General features: G+C 44.5%; 3 protein-coding genes across 4 annotated transcripts in view; 1 reads left to right on the top strand and 2 right to left on the bottom strand.

Moving 5' to 3' along the window:
- Positions 1–3,401: 3,401 nt before the first annotated feature.
- Positions 3,402–4,952, bottom strand: LOC5509730. The gene has a single exon (XM_001630180.3). The coding sequence runs from the start codon at positions 4,800–4,802 to the stop codon at positions 3,780–3,782; it is 1,023 nt and encodes a 340-aa protein (XP_001630230.2). The 5' UTR covers positions 4,803–4,952; the 3' UTR covers positions 3,402–3,779.
- A 486-nt stretch (positions 4,953–5,438) lies between these two features.
- Positions 5,439–12,282, top strand: LOC5509707 (4-coumarate--CoA ligase 1). Of its 2 annotated transcripts, XM_048729740.1 has the most exons (8): positions 5,440–5,741; positions 6,827–7,501; positions 8,523–8,697; positions 8,955–9,061; positions 9,153–9,234; positions 9,642–9,787; positions 11,613–11,887; positions 11,932–12,282. In XM_048729740.1, exons 1-8 carry the CDS (start codon positions 5,496–5,498, stop codon positions 11,933–11,935), a joined length of 1,710 nt encoding a protein of 569 aa, XP_048585697.1. In that variant the 5' UTR covers positions 5,440–5,495; the 3' UTR covers positions 11,936–12,282. The 2 variants fall into 2 exon arrangements, with proteins under 2 accessions (XP_048585698.1, XP_048585697.1); XM_048729741.1 differs by having other exon boundaries at positions 5,439–5,741; positions 11,613–12,282.
- LOC116616643 (HEAT repeat-containing protein 5B) overlaps positions 12,121–16,544 on the bottom strand; it is a 28,711-nt gene continuing 24,287 nt past the window's right edge. The window contains exons 28-31 of the mRNA XM_048729739.1: positions 15,727–15,994; positions 14,587–14,800; positions 14,024–14,237; positions 12,121–13,083 (exon numbers count right to left, since the gene is read on the bottom strand). Coding sequence (XP_048585696.1) covers positions 12,779–13,083; positions 14,024–14,237; positions 14,587–14,800; positions 15,727–15,994 — 1,001 coding nt within the window. The 3' untranslated portion in view covers positions 12,121–12,778. The remainder of the gene's footprint in view (positions 13,084–14,023; positions 14,238–14,586; positions 14,801–15,726; positions 15,995–16,544) is intronic.

The raw sequence follows: 16,544 nt of genomic DNA, 5'->3' as shown, positions 1-16,544 counted from the left end.
GAGCGCACCGAAACGTCTCCAGGGGATGCTGCTAAAAGCGCAGAAATATGACGTACACATCATGTACAAACCTGGATCGGAAATTTACCTTGATAATACTCTGAGTAGGGCATTTCTACCCTCAACTCAGATCACTCAGGGAGAATTTGGACGGATAAATAGAGTGAAGCACCTGCCAATGACGGAGGACCGGTTGCAGGAGATCAAGACAGCTACACTGAATCATGACGACAGCTTGCGACTGCTGAAGGATGTCATACAGAATGGGCGGCCAGAGGAAAAGAAAGAGCTACCAGCCATAGTGGCACCCTATCACAGTCACAGAGATGAACTTACTGTGTATGATGGACTAGTCTTTAAAGGAGAGCGACTATTCATTCCTAAGTCCATGCGCCATGCAATGAAAGAAATGCTGCACAGCCCCCACAGGAGTTAACGGATGCCTGAGGAGAGCGAGAGAATGCATGTTCTGGCCAGAGGTGACGAGATTAAGGAGCATGTTTCGCAGTGTGAAGTCTGTATCACCTATGAGTCATAACAGCAAAAGAAGACACTGATGAGCCATGAACTGTGGGAGTAAATAGAAACAGATACCTACAAGATAGATGGCAAGGAGTACTTGATGACGGTGGACTATTTCTCAAACTTTTGGGAAATCGATCCCCTTCCCAATGACGCTAAGGCCTCTGCAGCTATCAAGAAACTAAAGGTTCGCTTTGCTCGACAAGGGATACCTGACAAAGTCATTAGTGATGGTCCTCAATTCTTGTCTTAGGAATTCACCAACTTTGCTCATGAGTGGGGTTTTGAACACCAACCTGGAAGCCCTGAACATCAACAGAGTAATGGAAAATCAGAGGCAAAGATGCAAAGCGCTTGCTAAGGAAGGCTAAGCACACGAAAAGTGATTTGTACCTTGCAGTACTCGCGCTGAGAAACCCACCCAATGAAGCTATGGAAACCAGCCCAGCACAACGACTACTGGGGAGACGATGCAAGACACAGCCATCCGTGACAGCAAAGCTACTGAAACCTCAAGCGGTAAACACTGATAGAGTGGTAAAGGAGACAAAGGCAAAGCAAGCAGTGCAAGCCTCACACTACAACCGAGGGGCACGTGATGTTCCTCCACTAGAAGAAGGAGGTGTGGTGAGGATGCGGCCTTTCAAATTCGGAAAGAAACACTGGGATAGATCAACAGTGGTCAAGAGGCTCGGCGAGTATGAGGTCGAGACAGACGTAAGGACGCACCGAAGACACAGGGTGGGTCTCAAGGAACAGAACCTTCCACCTGCAACACCACAGGAAGCAGACCCAGGCCCAACCCCGGACAAGAAACAGGACAACCCAGCAACCAAGGCACCGGAAGTAGCAGTAGCAGTAACTGCCACCGCACGACCCAAAAGGTCAACCAAAGAGCCTTCTTGACTCAAGGACTTTGTTAAACATTGAACAATCGAAATTGGATATGATTAGCTGAGATAGAATGATTTTTGCCTTAGAGATCAAATCCTTAAAGGAAGGGGATGTTACGTGATAGACGTATTGTTTAAGTAGATTACATTACAATTACATAACCGCTCATAAAGCTCTCAGGTAAGCAAGAACCAGAAATTAAGAATTATAGAGTATGTAAAAACGTAGCATATCCCTACAGCTCTCAGTTATCTAATTGGATCCAACAAATAGGATAGCGTAAAATATAGCGCGATTAGCGTATCCCTAAAGCAATCAAGTACCTACAGTTTGTACCAGGACTTCATTAATTGAATCCACCAAATAGATTACAATAGCACACATAATGAAAACGTTCTCGTCGATAGCGCGCAAATCGCACGCAGCACGACGACCTACTGTCGTCGCACACTGTCGTATGACTTTCGTTCAACCATCACAATAAACGCTAAGGCAACTGCTTGGGTATGCTTGACGTCACTGCTGCGAAACAAGTTGGGTTGTTGTAGAGTGATTTTCATTAACCCGTGGAACTACACTTTAGCGTATTACACTTTACTAATTGGTACCCGTGAAACATTCACGTTTAGGGGCCGACCATTTGACTTTTGAAGGTGGGGGGAGGAGCTTATTATTTATAAAAGATCCACTTTTTCGGATTTTGCACCCCCCCAAGAAAAATCCTGGGTACAGGTCTGTAAACCAATATAACCACCCATATTTATTACAAATCAAATGCATTCAATATATATTTTTATTATATCCAAAGTGGGCCGTAAAATCTTTGTCATACATGTCACAACACAGTGCCCAAACACGTTGCAGATCTCAGGTTATCCCAGTCGTCAACCCTGCGCGCAGGATCTAGTTTGGTGATTTAGACGGCAAAACCTTGTTTAGTTAATTACTCTCTTCCCGTAAAGTTTTCTCCGACTGTCTCGAGCAAAGGCGGGAAATGCACTGATCGCTCGGGCGGCTAGTACTTTATCACGTGACTTCGTCAGTGCGCATGATGACGAGGCAGAATTTAGTCAAGCTGTCATGAGATACGTCGTTTTCATTGGATGGCATCCGTAACACAGGAAGCCCATGACTAAGCAGAATTCGTAACCTGCAAAAACAGAGGCCTCTAGCCGGATAATTCGGTGAAACATGCCCTTTTATCATACAATAATGCTGTATAAATCGATTATGATCTTGTACCTTGTATGGGATATTACAAGAAAGCATACAAGTTTTTGGAACACTAGGTGGTCGGTCTTCAAAGGCGATTTGGAATGAGGGAAATAAATAAATCCAGAGGATGGAAGTTTTAAGCTGTACACATCTCTCCGGGCTTTTTTGTTTTTGCTCTAAAACGCCGAAACCTGACTATCAATAGATACTTAGACTCCAAGAGCAGTCACCGCAGGTGAAACATTTGATAAGGGAGTGTTCATCGAATACCCTGGAGAGGAGGGGTAAGGGGTATTTGTTGAAGGGGGCCCCAAAAATGTTTAACTTCTAAAGGAAGTAGTTCGGAAACGAGTCTTCTAAAGGGGAGGGGGCTTTGAACTTTCTTATGAGCACGTACATTCCAGCTTCATTTGAATGACTTAGTAAGATCTCAATGTATTTGGTGTTTTACAATTCTCGCGTATGGTGCATAACATAGAATACCGCTGAAAATTTTTATATGAATAAAAAGGGGGAACGAATACTCCCCCCCCAACTAATGACAGGTTTGAGCCGTTCCTTTTTTTTCTTCCTTGGAAGACGTGAAGCAATTTTAGAGGTCTAAAGGGGGCATATTAGTTGTTTTTTTTCTTTGGAACACGGTTTACACAAAAATCCACGATAAACCCGAAGCCGCGAAGAGCTATAATGCCTAGTCGCGAATCCGAGCGCGTCTCTAGCATCCAGACCACAGCACGTTATGTCATGTCCATATCATCACAAAATGCATGTTCCCCTTTTCAAATTAACGTTTATTCAAGTTTTTGCGTAATATGAGAGAATAGGCGTGTGTCTTTATGATCCCTAGCGTTAGATCTACCCTTAGATATACCCTTAATTAAGGGTGATCAGTAACAGAACCCTTAATTAAGGGTGTATAAAGGACGCCCAGATTTTACGTTGATTATGTAGGGCCAGACACAACGGCGTGGATTCAATAATCGTTGTTGATCTAACGCCAGGGATACGCCCGAAATCTCTACTATCTTCTTGTGGATCGACATGAACAAAGCTACGTCAGCCGCCACCTGTCAACTCCCGTCACGCAACACTTGTTACGTTACAGGTGGACCGCGCTCAATAGAACGGCCGGTATCTGCGAATTTGAGTCAAATATTGAAAAGCGCTTTTGTTTTCGCTGAAATCTCTTTCAAAGAAGGTCTCAGCGCACTATTGTGGGCTAAACACCATCGCACTAATTCAGCCAAGTCATTAGAATAACCGTTATTTTCCATCCATTTCGGCGGGGGTTTCCCCTGCACTATGCTCTCGAGCACCACAAAAGGGGAAACCCCTTTACTGTAGTGGTATGCCGTCTCAAGATGCATAAGCTCGTACCCTACGCACCCCACCAGCCACGGGTCGTTTTTGTCACTCTTGGACCCTCTCAATGTTTCTGGCGAGCTGTAAATACCATAGAATGTTTCTCTGTCGATAACAGCGTGGTTTGAAGTCTCAAAGTACAAAAGCATGTTATGGAGGCGGAGATCCCAGTTGCTTGTAACAGACATGCGAAGGGTGGTTAGGCTACTGTGAGGGATGTCAAGCTTGCATAGGTAGTTCAGTACATCAGCGAGCTGAGAAATCACTCTCCATATGTGGCATTCATCGATAAATTTCCGAGAACTTTTCTGGATTTGTACCCTGTCATAAACCGTACAGGATACAGGTTCAAATATTGCTCCAATCGTGTAATCCTTTTCAAAACACAGGATAACCTTTGAAATATTTCGGTGTCTTACCCTAGTCCAGTCTTCCTTGAATTTTTTCGCAGATGCGCAAAGCTGTCCCCATTTCCTAGGCATCCGTATACATTTAAGTACAACTCGTTCCCCGTAGAACGAGTGTTTCCCAGGTGAAGGAATCTGGATAAACGAATCGCACAAGCTCAAGCCGATATCGTCTGGTCTATGCACACTAGCCGTCAGAGATTCTAGGAGAGCCCTTGGTAGGGGAAGGGAAGAGATGGCCGACTCAGCGTTAAAAAGACCAACAGATTTTATCGAACAAACAACAATCACCCTTCTGCAAATATCCTGAAGGGAAGATACACATTTTGTTCGAAATATCTCGGCTTTGAAATTAGAATGAATTCGAAGGTCTAATATATTTCTTCTTAAAGGCCTGACCATATCCAGAGATCTCTTCGTTGCTGTAGTGTCTATTAACTTCGGAAGTATTATTCTGTAGCTAGTACGTGTTGCAGAAGTAGAAGTAATAAAAGAACTCAAAAAAGGAAGCAGAGCAGAGCGGCTGGTGAGCTACTTGCTAAAAATAGCCGCTAAGTTGTCACGCCCGAATTAAGTCACGCACACACTTGTAGCTTCCACGCTCTCGCCCTTACACGGATAATATCGTTATACTTTTCATAACCACTCTCGTAAACAAGGGGGGGGGGGGGGGGGAGTCTTCGGGGGCAATTCAATTCAAATTTTCAACACAGTATTCGATCAATTAAATATTTAAAAACTCGACACCTTCAGAATTTTTTTTTCCAATAGCATGATTCGCGTCTGGAAGAAAAAAAAGTTAAAACGGTGGACTTCGCAAGTCAAATAGGCAGATTTCTAAGGCTATACTCGTTTTCTAAGGTCCACGATCACAAAACTAATCATTGAAGCATATTTTGTCTTGGCTGCATGATAAGTGATTCCGAGGTAGCGTTCTGCAGAGGTCCCCGCTTTGGGGCTTTACATGTCAACAGCTATCCATCCTCCAGCCCTTGAGATGTCCACGACAGATGACTAATCATTTGGTATTCCTGTGTTCCCAATAGTGAAAGAACAAAGTCCATCAGTCATCAAGGAACAAGTGAGCATCCCATCATGGCATCGTTAGCTCTATCTAGTCGAGCCTCGCATCTGCTCTGCCGTAGTATTCGCCTGAGCTCCAGTCGATTGAGCACTGCGATCAAGCTAGCAAGGCCTTGCACTACTATTCGCTGGTACACTGTTTCAAGCGATGATAGAATACTTCGTTCAAGTTACCCCGCTATAGACGTGCCGAAAAACCAGTCATACGTGCAGTTTATACTTGACTGTTGTAAGAGAAATGGCGATAAAGAAGCCTTGGTGAGTTTAACGAAAAATTACTTGTATGCCTGGTATTTCTATGTGTGTTGATATCAATAATATTGGTCACCTCGTAATAGTATTTGGTCACCTCATTCGAGGAGAATATATAGTAAAGTTTATAGAGAATAAAAGAGAAATATAAAAGAAATATAGAGAATATAAAATTAAGTCAAGCCTATCTTTATACTGTAAGAACAAGAAGGTAAAAAGTTCGTGTAAGGTACAGGATCTCCGTGACATCCTACTTGAAAAGTTATTGTTCCGTTACAGATAATGAATTAGATACATTTGGATTATCACTAAGTCGCAAATGGCTTGCATGGACCATACCTATATCTCTAAAGTTGTCTTGTTATCTAAGTGCTTTATTCATTCCGTATTTGCGAAAAGATCAATGTTAATCTTCGAATACGCGAGTATGCACCTGCATAAGATAGAAAGAAAACAGTATTTACAAATTCCTTCTGTGATCAAATTACCATATGCTAATTTTGCGATGTCTTAGCAGCAACGCAACATTTGATTTTGTGAATATTATTAGGGGCGGGTACAGGATTAAGAAAGTGGGGAGGCGGGGGGGGGGGGGGGGGGGGGGCGATGTTCTTCCTTGTATTTCTTTATATTTTTTGTCATTTCAAAGCCAAATATCTGAAAATAGGGGGGGTGCGGTGCCCGCTCGGCAAACCTCGAAATCCGCCCCTGATTTTCGTTATTATTTGCCATCAAGTGGATGGCTTGAAGATGTAGTTTATTTATCATTTTAACTTTTTTTTCAAATGTATTTTCCCCACGTTTTTTCTTATTTGATTTATTTATTTATTTATCCATGTATTTATCATTTATTTATTTATTTATTTATTTATTTATTTATTTATTTATTTATTTATATATTTATTATTTATTTATTTATTTATTTATTTTGCTTTGCCTTTAACAACAGCCGTGTTGATGGTCAGTGGTGCTGCCTGCCCTGTCTTCCTCCCTTCTCTTGATTCCGCCATTATTTGCTTTTTCTGCTGTGAAGATAATGCATTTTGGATATAATTAGGTCAATTTTTTATATGATTAATTTCTACCCTTAGGTGGATGGTCCAACAGGAGAGACCTATACTTATACAGATCTCATCACCCTGATCAAGAAATGTGGATCTGCACTGTTGCAGGCAGGGGTCAAACCCAAAGACGTGGCTCTACTGCACCTACCCAACATTATGCAGTACCCTGTATACCTATACGGGGCCCAGGCCATAGGGGCAGTTGTGACCACGGCAAATCCAGGATATACCGTAGATGAGCTAGCCTATCAACTTATTGACTCAAGTGCTAAGTACATTATTACAGACTCAAAGCTTTACCACACTGCTATAGAAGCCGCAAGGAAAGCAAATGTAGAACATGTCTTTGAATCAGTGGAATTCTTCAAGGACTTGCTTAAGGATGATGGCTCTAAGTTAAAAGGAGTCTACAGCCCCACAGACCCAACAGAGGCCATATGCATGCCATATTCTAGTGGAACTACAGGTGTTTCTAAGGGTGTCCTGCAGTCGCACTATAACTACATTGGGCATGCGCTTAGCCTAGGGAGCAAAGAGTTCATGCAATGGGACAAGAGACTGGTAACCCTGTCTTTACTGCCTCTCTTCCACGCATTTGGATTGGCAGTTAATGTCGGCATGCATTTCTATTTGGGCTCCAAGGTCATCTTGCTGCAGGGGTTTGAGCCTGAACAACTTCTAAAGACCATAGAGAAATACAAGGTGTGCAAAATAATTTGTTGGTACTTCCCCAAAAGCCCCTGTAGGACTGTATACTGAGTTACCCAAGGGCCCTATGGGAGGGACTGTATACCGAGTTACCCAAGGGCACTATGGGGGGGACTGTATACTGAGTTACCCAAGGGCCCTATGGGAGGGACTCTATAGTGAGTTATGGACATTCTCACAAAAATTAGGCTTGTGATGAGGTCCAAAATCTTGTGGCACTTAATGTGGGTGAGTTGACAGCTGCTGTATACTGATCTACCCAAGGGCCCTATCGAAAGGACTGTATACTGTGAGGTACCTGAGGGCCCCTTGTGAGGGAATGTATGCAGAGTTACCAAAGGGCCCTACCAAAAGGACTGTATACTGGGAGGTAACTAAGGGCCCCTTGTGGGGGAATGTATGCCGAGTTACCAAAGGGCCCTACCAAAAGGACTGTATACTGTGAGGTACCTGAGGGCCCCTTGTGAGGGAATGTATGCAGAGTTACCAAAGGGCCCTATGGGAGGGACTGTATACTGGGAGGTACCTGAGGGCCCCTTGTGAGGGAATGTATGCATAGTTACCAAAGGGCCCTACCGAAAGGACTGTATACTGGGAGGTACTTAAGGGCCCCTTGTGGGGGAATGTATGCCGAGTTACCAAAGGGCCCTACCGAAAGGACTGTATACTGTGAGGTACCTGAGGGCCCCTTGTGAGGGAATGTATGCAGAGTTACCAAAGGGCCCTATGGGAGGGACTGTATACTGGGAGGTACCTGAGGGCCCTATGGAAGGCACTGTTTCATTCTTCCCTTATCCTTTCCTCTCATTCACTTATTGGCACACTCTGATCCTCTGCTCACACCTATATGATGTACCAGGTTACACAAGATTAAGATCCATACAAACCTCTCTCCAATCACTTATCTCTTGTTCCTAGGCCTTAACTCATTACCAGGCCTGATATACACAGACTACTCACAAGAACACTACAGTGATGTCCCTACGCATGTCTTTATATAAATTGTCTCTTGCAGGTGAATGACTTTCCGATGGTCCCTCCACTTGCCCTTTTTCTAGCTAAGCACCCGCTAGTAGACAAGTACGACTTATCATCCCTCGAGAGCATGATCTCTGCTGCAGCCCCAGTTGGCAAAGGCATCCTAAGGACTATGGCAGAACGAATTCCATCCCTCAAAATTGTCAGGCAAGGTAAACATAGAAATCTGTGGTGCCTAAGTGACCTATAGACAGAGCAGCTTTATTCCATTGACGGTTTGCAACTGTTTTCATATCCATCAACTAGTTTCATCCAAAAGTGCATCTAGAAAAGAAAAACATTGGCCTGTTTGCAAAACAGTGACTCTTTGGTGACAGGTTACCTTTTATAATAAATATCAAAGTACTGCAACAATGCCACAAAGGAGGAAAGACGGTTTCAGCACTCCTCTTGCTATGTGCGTCCACAGGTTATGGTCTAACCGAGGCCACAGCTGGTGCTATAGTCAACCCTATTGACCCCACCAAGTGCAAGGACGGGTCGGTGGGAGTGTTGCTTCCAAACCTAGAGGGCAAGGTAGGGCTTCGTATTTAGTCATTAGTAGACCTAACCAAGACAGACATCAGAGACTTATAATCTCTGATCACCTTTTGTGTTTATTTCTCAGGTCACTGACCTAGACACGGGAGAGGCTCTAGGCCCAAACCAAGAAGGGGAGATCTGTTTACGTGGGCCTATAGTTACACATGGTGAGTAATAGAAAATTAGGAGAAATTTAAGAGGAAATATATCTGAGGTAAATTTCACAGACTAACTTCCTGTCATGTTTTGAATGTTAAACCACCCTGCCTCTTCAAGATGGAAGGCTGGACATCCCTGAGTTTTTAACTTACTTTTATAGCAATTGGTCAAACAAGGCCACCAAAACAAACTTTAAAGAAAGTTAGCCGATTCGCATATGAGAATACCACTTTTGATTGACACGAAATTCATAATTAGGAGCATTCCATTATTGTGCTCTGATGCACACAGAATATTTTCCTTGCCTTGCTATTTGGCAAGCAAAGTATATGTCAATCAGATCCATCCTTGCATCCTCATTTTCTAACATAACCTACAACAGTTGTGATAAAAACATGACGCTCAAAACTTGCAGGTTATTTGAACAAACCCGAACAGACGGCAAACACATTCACAAGTGATGGATGGCTGCACACTGGTGACATAGGTTACTATGACACGGAAGACTACTTCTACATCACAGACCGACTCAAGGAGCTGATTAAATACAAGGGGCACCAGGTGAAGTGCTAGAACCCAATGTGGGAACCCTGTCGCTATGCTCTATATACCAGGGGTCAGTACGCAGCTCTTACAAGCTGCAATTTGATTGGGCAAATGAACAATATCCGCACCTCGACACAAAGAACGAGAAGAAGAGACAAAAGAACTCCTTTGTAGAACAAAGATAATAGGAGACAAAGCAGCTGCATACTTACTCTACACCAGGGCTTGTGTGGGAACCCTGTGTTCCATACACCAGGGCTTGTGTCGGAACCCTGTGTTCCATACACCAGGGCTTGTGTGGGAACCCTGTGTTCCATACACCAGGGCTTGTGTGGGAACCCTGTGTTCCATACACCAGGGCTTGTGTGGGAACCCTGTGTTCTATACACCAGGGCTTGTGTGGGAACCCTGTGTTCCATACACCAGGGCTTGTGTGGGAACCCTGTGTTCTATACACCAGGGCTTGTGTGGGAACCCTGTGTTCTATACACCAGGGCTTGTGTGGGAACCCTGTGTTCTATACACCAGGGCTTGTGTGGGAACCCTGTGTTCTATACACCAGGGCTTGTGTGGGAACCCTGTGTTCTATACACCAGGGCTTGTGTGGGAACCCTGTGTTCTATACACCAGGGCTTGTGTGGGAACCCTGTGTTCTATACACCAGGGCTTGTGTGGGAACACTGTGTTCTATACACCAGGGCTTGTGTGGGAACCCTGTGTTCCATACACCAGGGCTTGTGTGGGAACCCTGTGTTCCATACACCAGGGCTTGTGTGGGAACCCTGTGTTCCATACACCAGGGCTTGTGTGGGAACCCTGTGTTCCATACACCAGGGCTTGTGTGGGAACCCTGTGTTCTATACACCAGGGCTTGTGTGGGAGCCCTGTGTTCCATACACCAGGGCTTGTGTGGGAACCCGGTGTTCTATACACCAGGGCTTGTGTGGGAACCCTGTGTTCTATACACCAGGGCTTGTGTGGGAACACTGTGTTCCATACACCAGGGCTTGTGTGGGAACCCTGTGTTCTATACACCAGGTCTTTGTGTGGTAACCCTGTGTTCCATACACCAGGGCTTGTGTGGTAACCCTGTGTTCCATACACCAGGGCTTGTGTGGGAACACTGTGTTCTATACATCCAGTATTTGTGTAGTAACCCTGTGTTCCATACACCAGGTCTTTGTGTGGGAACACTGTGTTCCATACACCAGGGCATGTGTGGTAACCCTGTGTTCCATACACCAGGGCTTGTGTGGGAACACTGTGTTCTATACATCCAGTATTTGTGTAGTAACCCTGTGTTCCATACACCAGGGCTTGTGTGGGAACACTGTGTTCTATACACCAGGGCTTGTGTGGTAACCCTGTGTTCCGTACATCAGGTCTTTGTGTGGTAACCCTGTGTTCCATACACCAGGTCTTTGTGTGGTAACCATGTGTTCCATAGACCAGGTCTTGGGTGGGATCACTGTGTACCATATAAAAAGCCTGTGTTAGAACTCTATTTGCTTGGGAGCCCTGTGTTGCACTTGAACCCTGTGTTCCGTACAAAAGGTCTAGGGTGTAAACTATACGTACCATTCACCTCGTCTGACAAAGGAACACCACAGGAAAACACATGAAGTATCGTGCGGGAACGCTTTGCTCTGTACATCCAGTCTTACCTGGGAACCCTGTGTTGCATACAATAGGTCTGGCACGAGAACCCTGTGTACCGTACACCAGGTTCTGCGTGGGAAGCCTGTGTTTCCGTACTATAGCGAGATTGAGACTTTTTTGTGAGGGCTTAGTATGTACGCGAGATTGAGCACTATATCTGACATAGCATTTTCCCCGACAGGTCCCCCCTGCGGAGCTCGAAGCCCTGCTCGTCTCACACCCCCATATCGCTGATGCCGCGGTAATCGGTATCCCGGATGACGTGGCCGGCGAACTCCCGAGAGCCTTTGTGGTCGTCAAGGCGGAGATCTCGGAAAGAGAGATCTTGGATTTCGTGACGGAGCACGTGGCACCGGAGAAGAAACTAAGGGGAGGGGTGGAGTTTGTGGAAGCCATTCCCAAGACCCCTACCGGCAAGATTCTAAGAAGAGTGCTTAAGAAAGAAGCGCTAGCTAGTTAGAAATTCATGGAATAACACTCAAGCAACAACCGCTAGCTAGATAGTTGGCAAGCGATTTAAAATATCAAAGAATTTAGCAAAACTTGCGCGTGAATAGGAGAAATAGTTGGGAGAAACCATACGTGTGAATTGGAGAAATAGTTATTTTTTGTGAGCTCAAAACTGTATACAGAAATGTACCAAGTTAGTCTTGGCTTGTAACACGTTATAGACTCCGCCTGTAAAAATGTCCGGTGGAAATAGATGTCTGGTTTTATGGAGCTTTTCTTACATATGTAATTTAAGCTTTATTACTATTTGTACAACAGAAAGTGATTCAATTATTACTGTGTATATAAGATTAAGAATGGATTATTAGGAAGAGAATTACACTAATGATCAATAGCAAAAATATGGTTGTTACTATGAGCAAAATTTGATAATGCATTTTAGAACGCAACACAAAAAATGTTCTGCAATCTGAGCCTCGGCATGTTCTTAAAATTTGGTGAAATCTCGAGCTGAACGTTCTCATAAATGACAAAGAGAAATGATTGTTTAATTTTTTCTGGTGTTAATGCGTAAAACGTCAATCATTCTATTACATATATGACATATATACAATAACGCCCCCGAAACTAGCCAGTATTTATTAGTTGTATTTTATATATTCTATATCACCTGCATGGCAGTTAAGGGGGGGGGGGGGGGGTCGGCAGGCTTAATAGTGAAACGTTATACATTCCAAATTACATCTGATCTTTATAATCAATCAAGGTGTGTCCATACTCTTGAATAACTGAAATATCATCCCCAAGTTGAAGGTTAAATGGTAGAACAGTTTGTAGGACAGTTTCCAGTAAATCTGTCAGCTTTTATAGGCGGTTTGGCGCGTAGCCTTCTCTTATCTATTTATAGTTACTGAAGTCCATTCTTAGCTTGATAGAGGGTGCCGCGGGAGCCGCCTTAGGTTGTGTGGAGGGCGCTTTGGCTTTACTTGATGCCTGGGACGCGCGGATTGCTGCCTCAAGCTGTTGTTTGAGTTCCGGCGCCGAGGTCATGATGGCCTTGAAGGGATGAGGGTACTGTGGTCCGATCTTCATGAGCCGCTGAAGGGCGTGGTCATGGAGGGTCTTAGCGTGCTTGCTGGGGGGTGGACCGCTTGCGAGGAGGGAGATCAGGATCGGTATGAGAACGCCCAGTAGATGAACACCTGCAGAAAGATAAGGTATAATATATAAGGTATAACATATAGATAAGGTATAACAGATAGATAAAGTATAACAGATAGATAAGGTATAAGAGATAGATAAGGTATAACAGATAGATAAGGTATAACAGATAGATAAGGTATAACAGAAAGATAAGGTATAACAGATAGATAAGGTATAACATATAGATGAGGTATAACATATAGATAAGGTATAACAGATAGATAAAGTATAACAGATAGATAAGGTATAAGAGATAGATAAGGTATAACAGATAGATAAGGTATAACAGATAGATTAGGTATAACAGATAGATAAGGTATAACAGATAGATAAGGTATAACAGATAGATAAGGTATAGCAGATAGATAAGGTATAACAAAAAGATAAGGTATAACAGAAAGATAAGGTATAACAAAAAGATAAGGTATAACAGAAAGATAAGGTATAACAGATAGATAAGGTATAACATATAGATAAGGTATAACAGATAGATACGGTATAACAGATAAGGTAAAACAGATAGATAAGGTATAACAGAAAGATAAGGTATAACAGATAGATAAGGTATAACATATAGATGAGGTATAACAGATAGATAAGGTATAACAGATAGATAAAGTATAAGAGATAGATAAGGTATAACAGATAGATAAGGTATAACAGATAGATAAGGTATAACAGATAGATAAGGTATAACATAGATGAGGTATAACAGATAGATAAGGTATAACAGATAGATAAGGTATAACAGATAGATAAGGTATAACAGATAGATTAGGTATAACAGATAAGGTATAACAGATAGATAAGGTATAACAGAAAGATAAGGTATAACAGATAGATAAGGTATAACAGATAGATTAGGTATAACAGATAAGGTATAACAGATAGATAAGATATAACAGATAATATTTAACAAACGGATAAAGTCTCACTTACGTAAATTATCTTGCGTTAATTGAACCAGTGTCTCGACCACTTTAATGGCTTCCACACACACCGCAAGTTGATGCTCATTGGTCGGTTTGCTGAAGCATGCGTTATTCAGCAACATGATAACGTGAGGGGCTATACTCCGAATAAACGGCACGGCCATGCCCCGGTCTGTACACTGGAATATGGACGAGGTGGTCTGAAGTGCTTTTAACTGCAACTGCAAGAGAACAACACAGCAGGTCACACAACGAGCAAGACGCAGGCCACGCCACGAACAACACACACACATCACGTAGCGAGCAACACGCAGACCGAGCAATGAGCAAAACGCAGGTCACTCAACGAGCAACACGCACATCACGCACAGAAAACACGCAGGTTACGCAATCAAAAACACGGAGGTCACGCAATCAACAACGGGTGATGCACGGGCGATAGGATAGTTAAGTGATGGTTTACCTGTGGCTGACAGTGAACGGGTGATGCACAGGCGGTAGGATAGTTAAGTGATGGTTTACCTGTGGCTGACGGTGAACCGGCGATAGGATGGTTAAGTGACGGTTTACCTGTGGCTGAGTAGACTTAATGCAGCGAGTGAACACATTGACGGATTTCTGCTCCAGGTCCCCTGCGAGTACGACATCCCTAGGTGCGGACAGGATGAACACGGCTAGTGCTAACATCACCACGGAGTCATCCATAACGGGCCTGTCTGTGTTATCCTCCTCTGCGTTATCAACCTCGTCTGCGCGGGCCGCGTCTAGGATGGTCGCGAGTGCGCTACGAAACGATCATGTTAGTCCCACTGCTAATTGTTAATAAAATCATAATCAACTCATCGACACATCAAACCTTGTTATCTATCTTATTTGTTGTGTGATAAGGCAGTGCTCAGTTTTCCAAGGACGGTGGCTGTACTTGCAGTTGGCTCATATTTAGAACATATCCAGGAAAAATATGGGGTAGAGGGTGTAGGGTCATTAGAGGAAGTATATGATTTTGAGGGTTTTTTTGAGGGTTTTGATGATTTTCCCTGATACCTCCCCCGCTCTGATATCCCCTACCCCCTGACCCCTCCCCCCTTTCTGATACCCCCTCACCCCTTAACCCTCCCCCCTCCATGATACTCCCTACCACCCTGACCCCTCCGCCTCTCTGATATCCCTACCCCCTGACCCCTCCCCCTCTCTGATATCCCCTACCCCCCTGACCCCTCCCCCTCTCTGATATCCCTACCCCCTGACCCCTCCCCCCTCTCTGATATCCCCTACCCCCTGACCCCTCCGCCTCTCTGATATACCTACCCCCCTGACCCCTCCGCCTCTCTGATATCCCTACCCCCTGACCCCTCCCCCTCTCTGATATCCCTACCCCCTGACCCCTCCCCCTCTCTGATATCCCTACCCCCTGACCCCTCCCCCTCTCTGATATCCCTACCCCCCTGACCCCTCCGCCTCTCTGATATCCCTACCCCCTAACCCCTCCCCCTCTCTGATATCCCTACCCCCTGACCCCTCCCCCTCTCTGATATCCCTACCCCCTGACCCCTCCCCCTCTCTGATATCCCCTACCCCCTGACCCCTCCCCCTCTCTGATACCCCCTACCCCCTGACCCCTCCCCCCTCTGATTCCCCTACGGCTCCTTGTTCCACCAAGCACGTCTGTAATCACATAGAAGGGCAATTAGCCCTCTTGTATTGCCTTACCTTTGCAGAAGCTCAATCCACTGCTTCGCGCAATGTGAGTCCGCGGTATACGGTGAGCGGGCCAGCAGCTTTAACGCTTGCAGTGATGCAGGCGCAGTGATGCTCGCCCCAGGCCCGCTTGTGAGGGACACCTCTCGCAGGACGCTCGTTATCAGGTAAAGCACGGTGGGCAGAGCAGTCACGGATGACTCCGCCGAGCAGAGGTCTGGGCATGAGGCTAGTACTGAGACTGTCGTGGCCGCGAGCTTGGCGCTGCTTTCCGAGAGTCCTGGAAACGAGAAAAAAAAAACGGCATAGTTTAGGCAATGATCAAAAGGGGGTACCAGCATTCTGGACCATCTGGGAGGGGAGGGTCGGGAGGAGATTGAAAGGATTCAAGCTCTTATCATATCTTTAACATACGGCCCGAGAAAGGCCAATCTATTCTAAAAATGCGTAACTTTCTTGTTGGCTCACACCCAGTATTGCAAGCAAAGTAAAATGGTATCTGTTGATCAAGACTCACTTCTTGAATAAAAAGAGAAGAATACATGAAGGCGCTGAGATATTGAATAGATCTTTTTGTTTTTAAATAGGATACCTCACTTGCTCCCTGTTATCACTCGTGAGATATTCATTTGCACGCTTGAGGATAGACTACATATTCACGTGCACCCACGTTTATATTGTCTTCGATTCTTATTAACATGTGACACTTAATTCAGTCAAGTGCAATCTGGTACCTGGGGGATTTCTAGATGACGTTATAAACGAGAAAAAATGATATTTAGAAAATGTTTAACTAAAAACGCGGCACCAGCGGGGATACACCGTATAAG

This window comes from Nematostella vectensis, chromosome 7, assembly GCF_932526225.1.
Source record: "Nematostella vectensis chromosome 7, jaNemVect1.1, whole genome shotgun sequence".
NCBI lineage: Eukaryota > Metazoa > Cnidaria > Anthozoa > Actiniaria > Edwardsiidae > Nematostella > Nematostella vectensis.
This window is presented reverse-complemented; position numbering and strand designations above follow the sequence as displayed.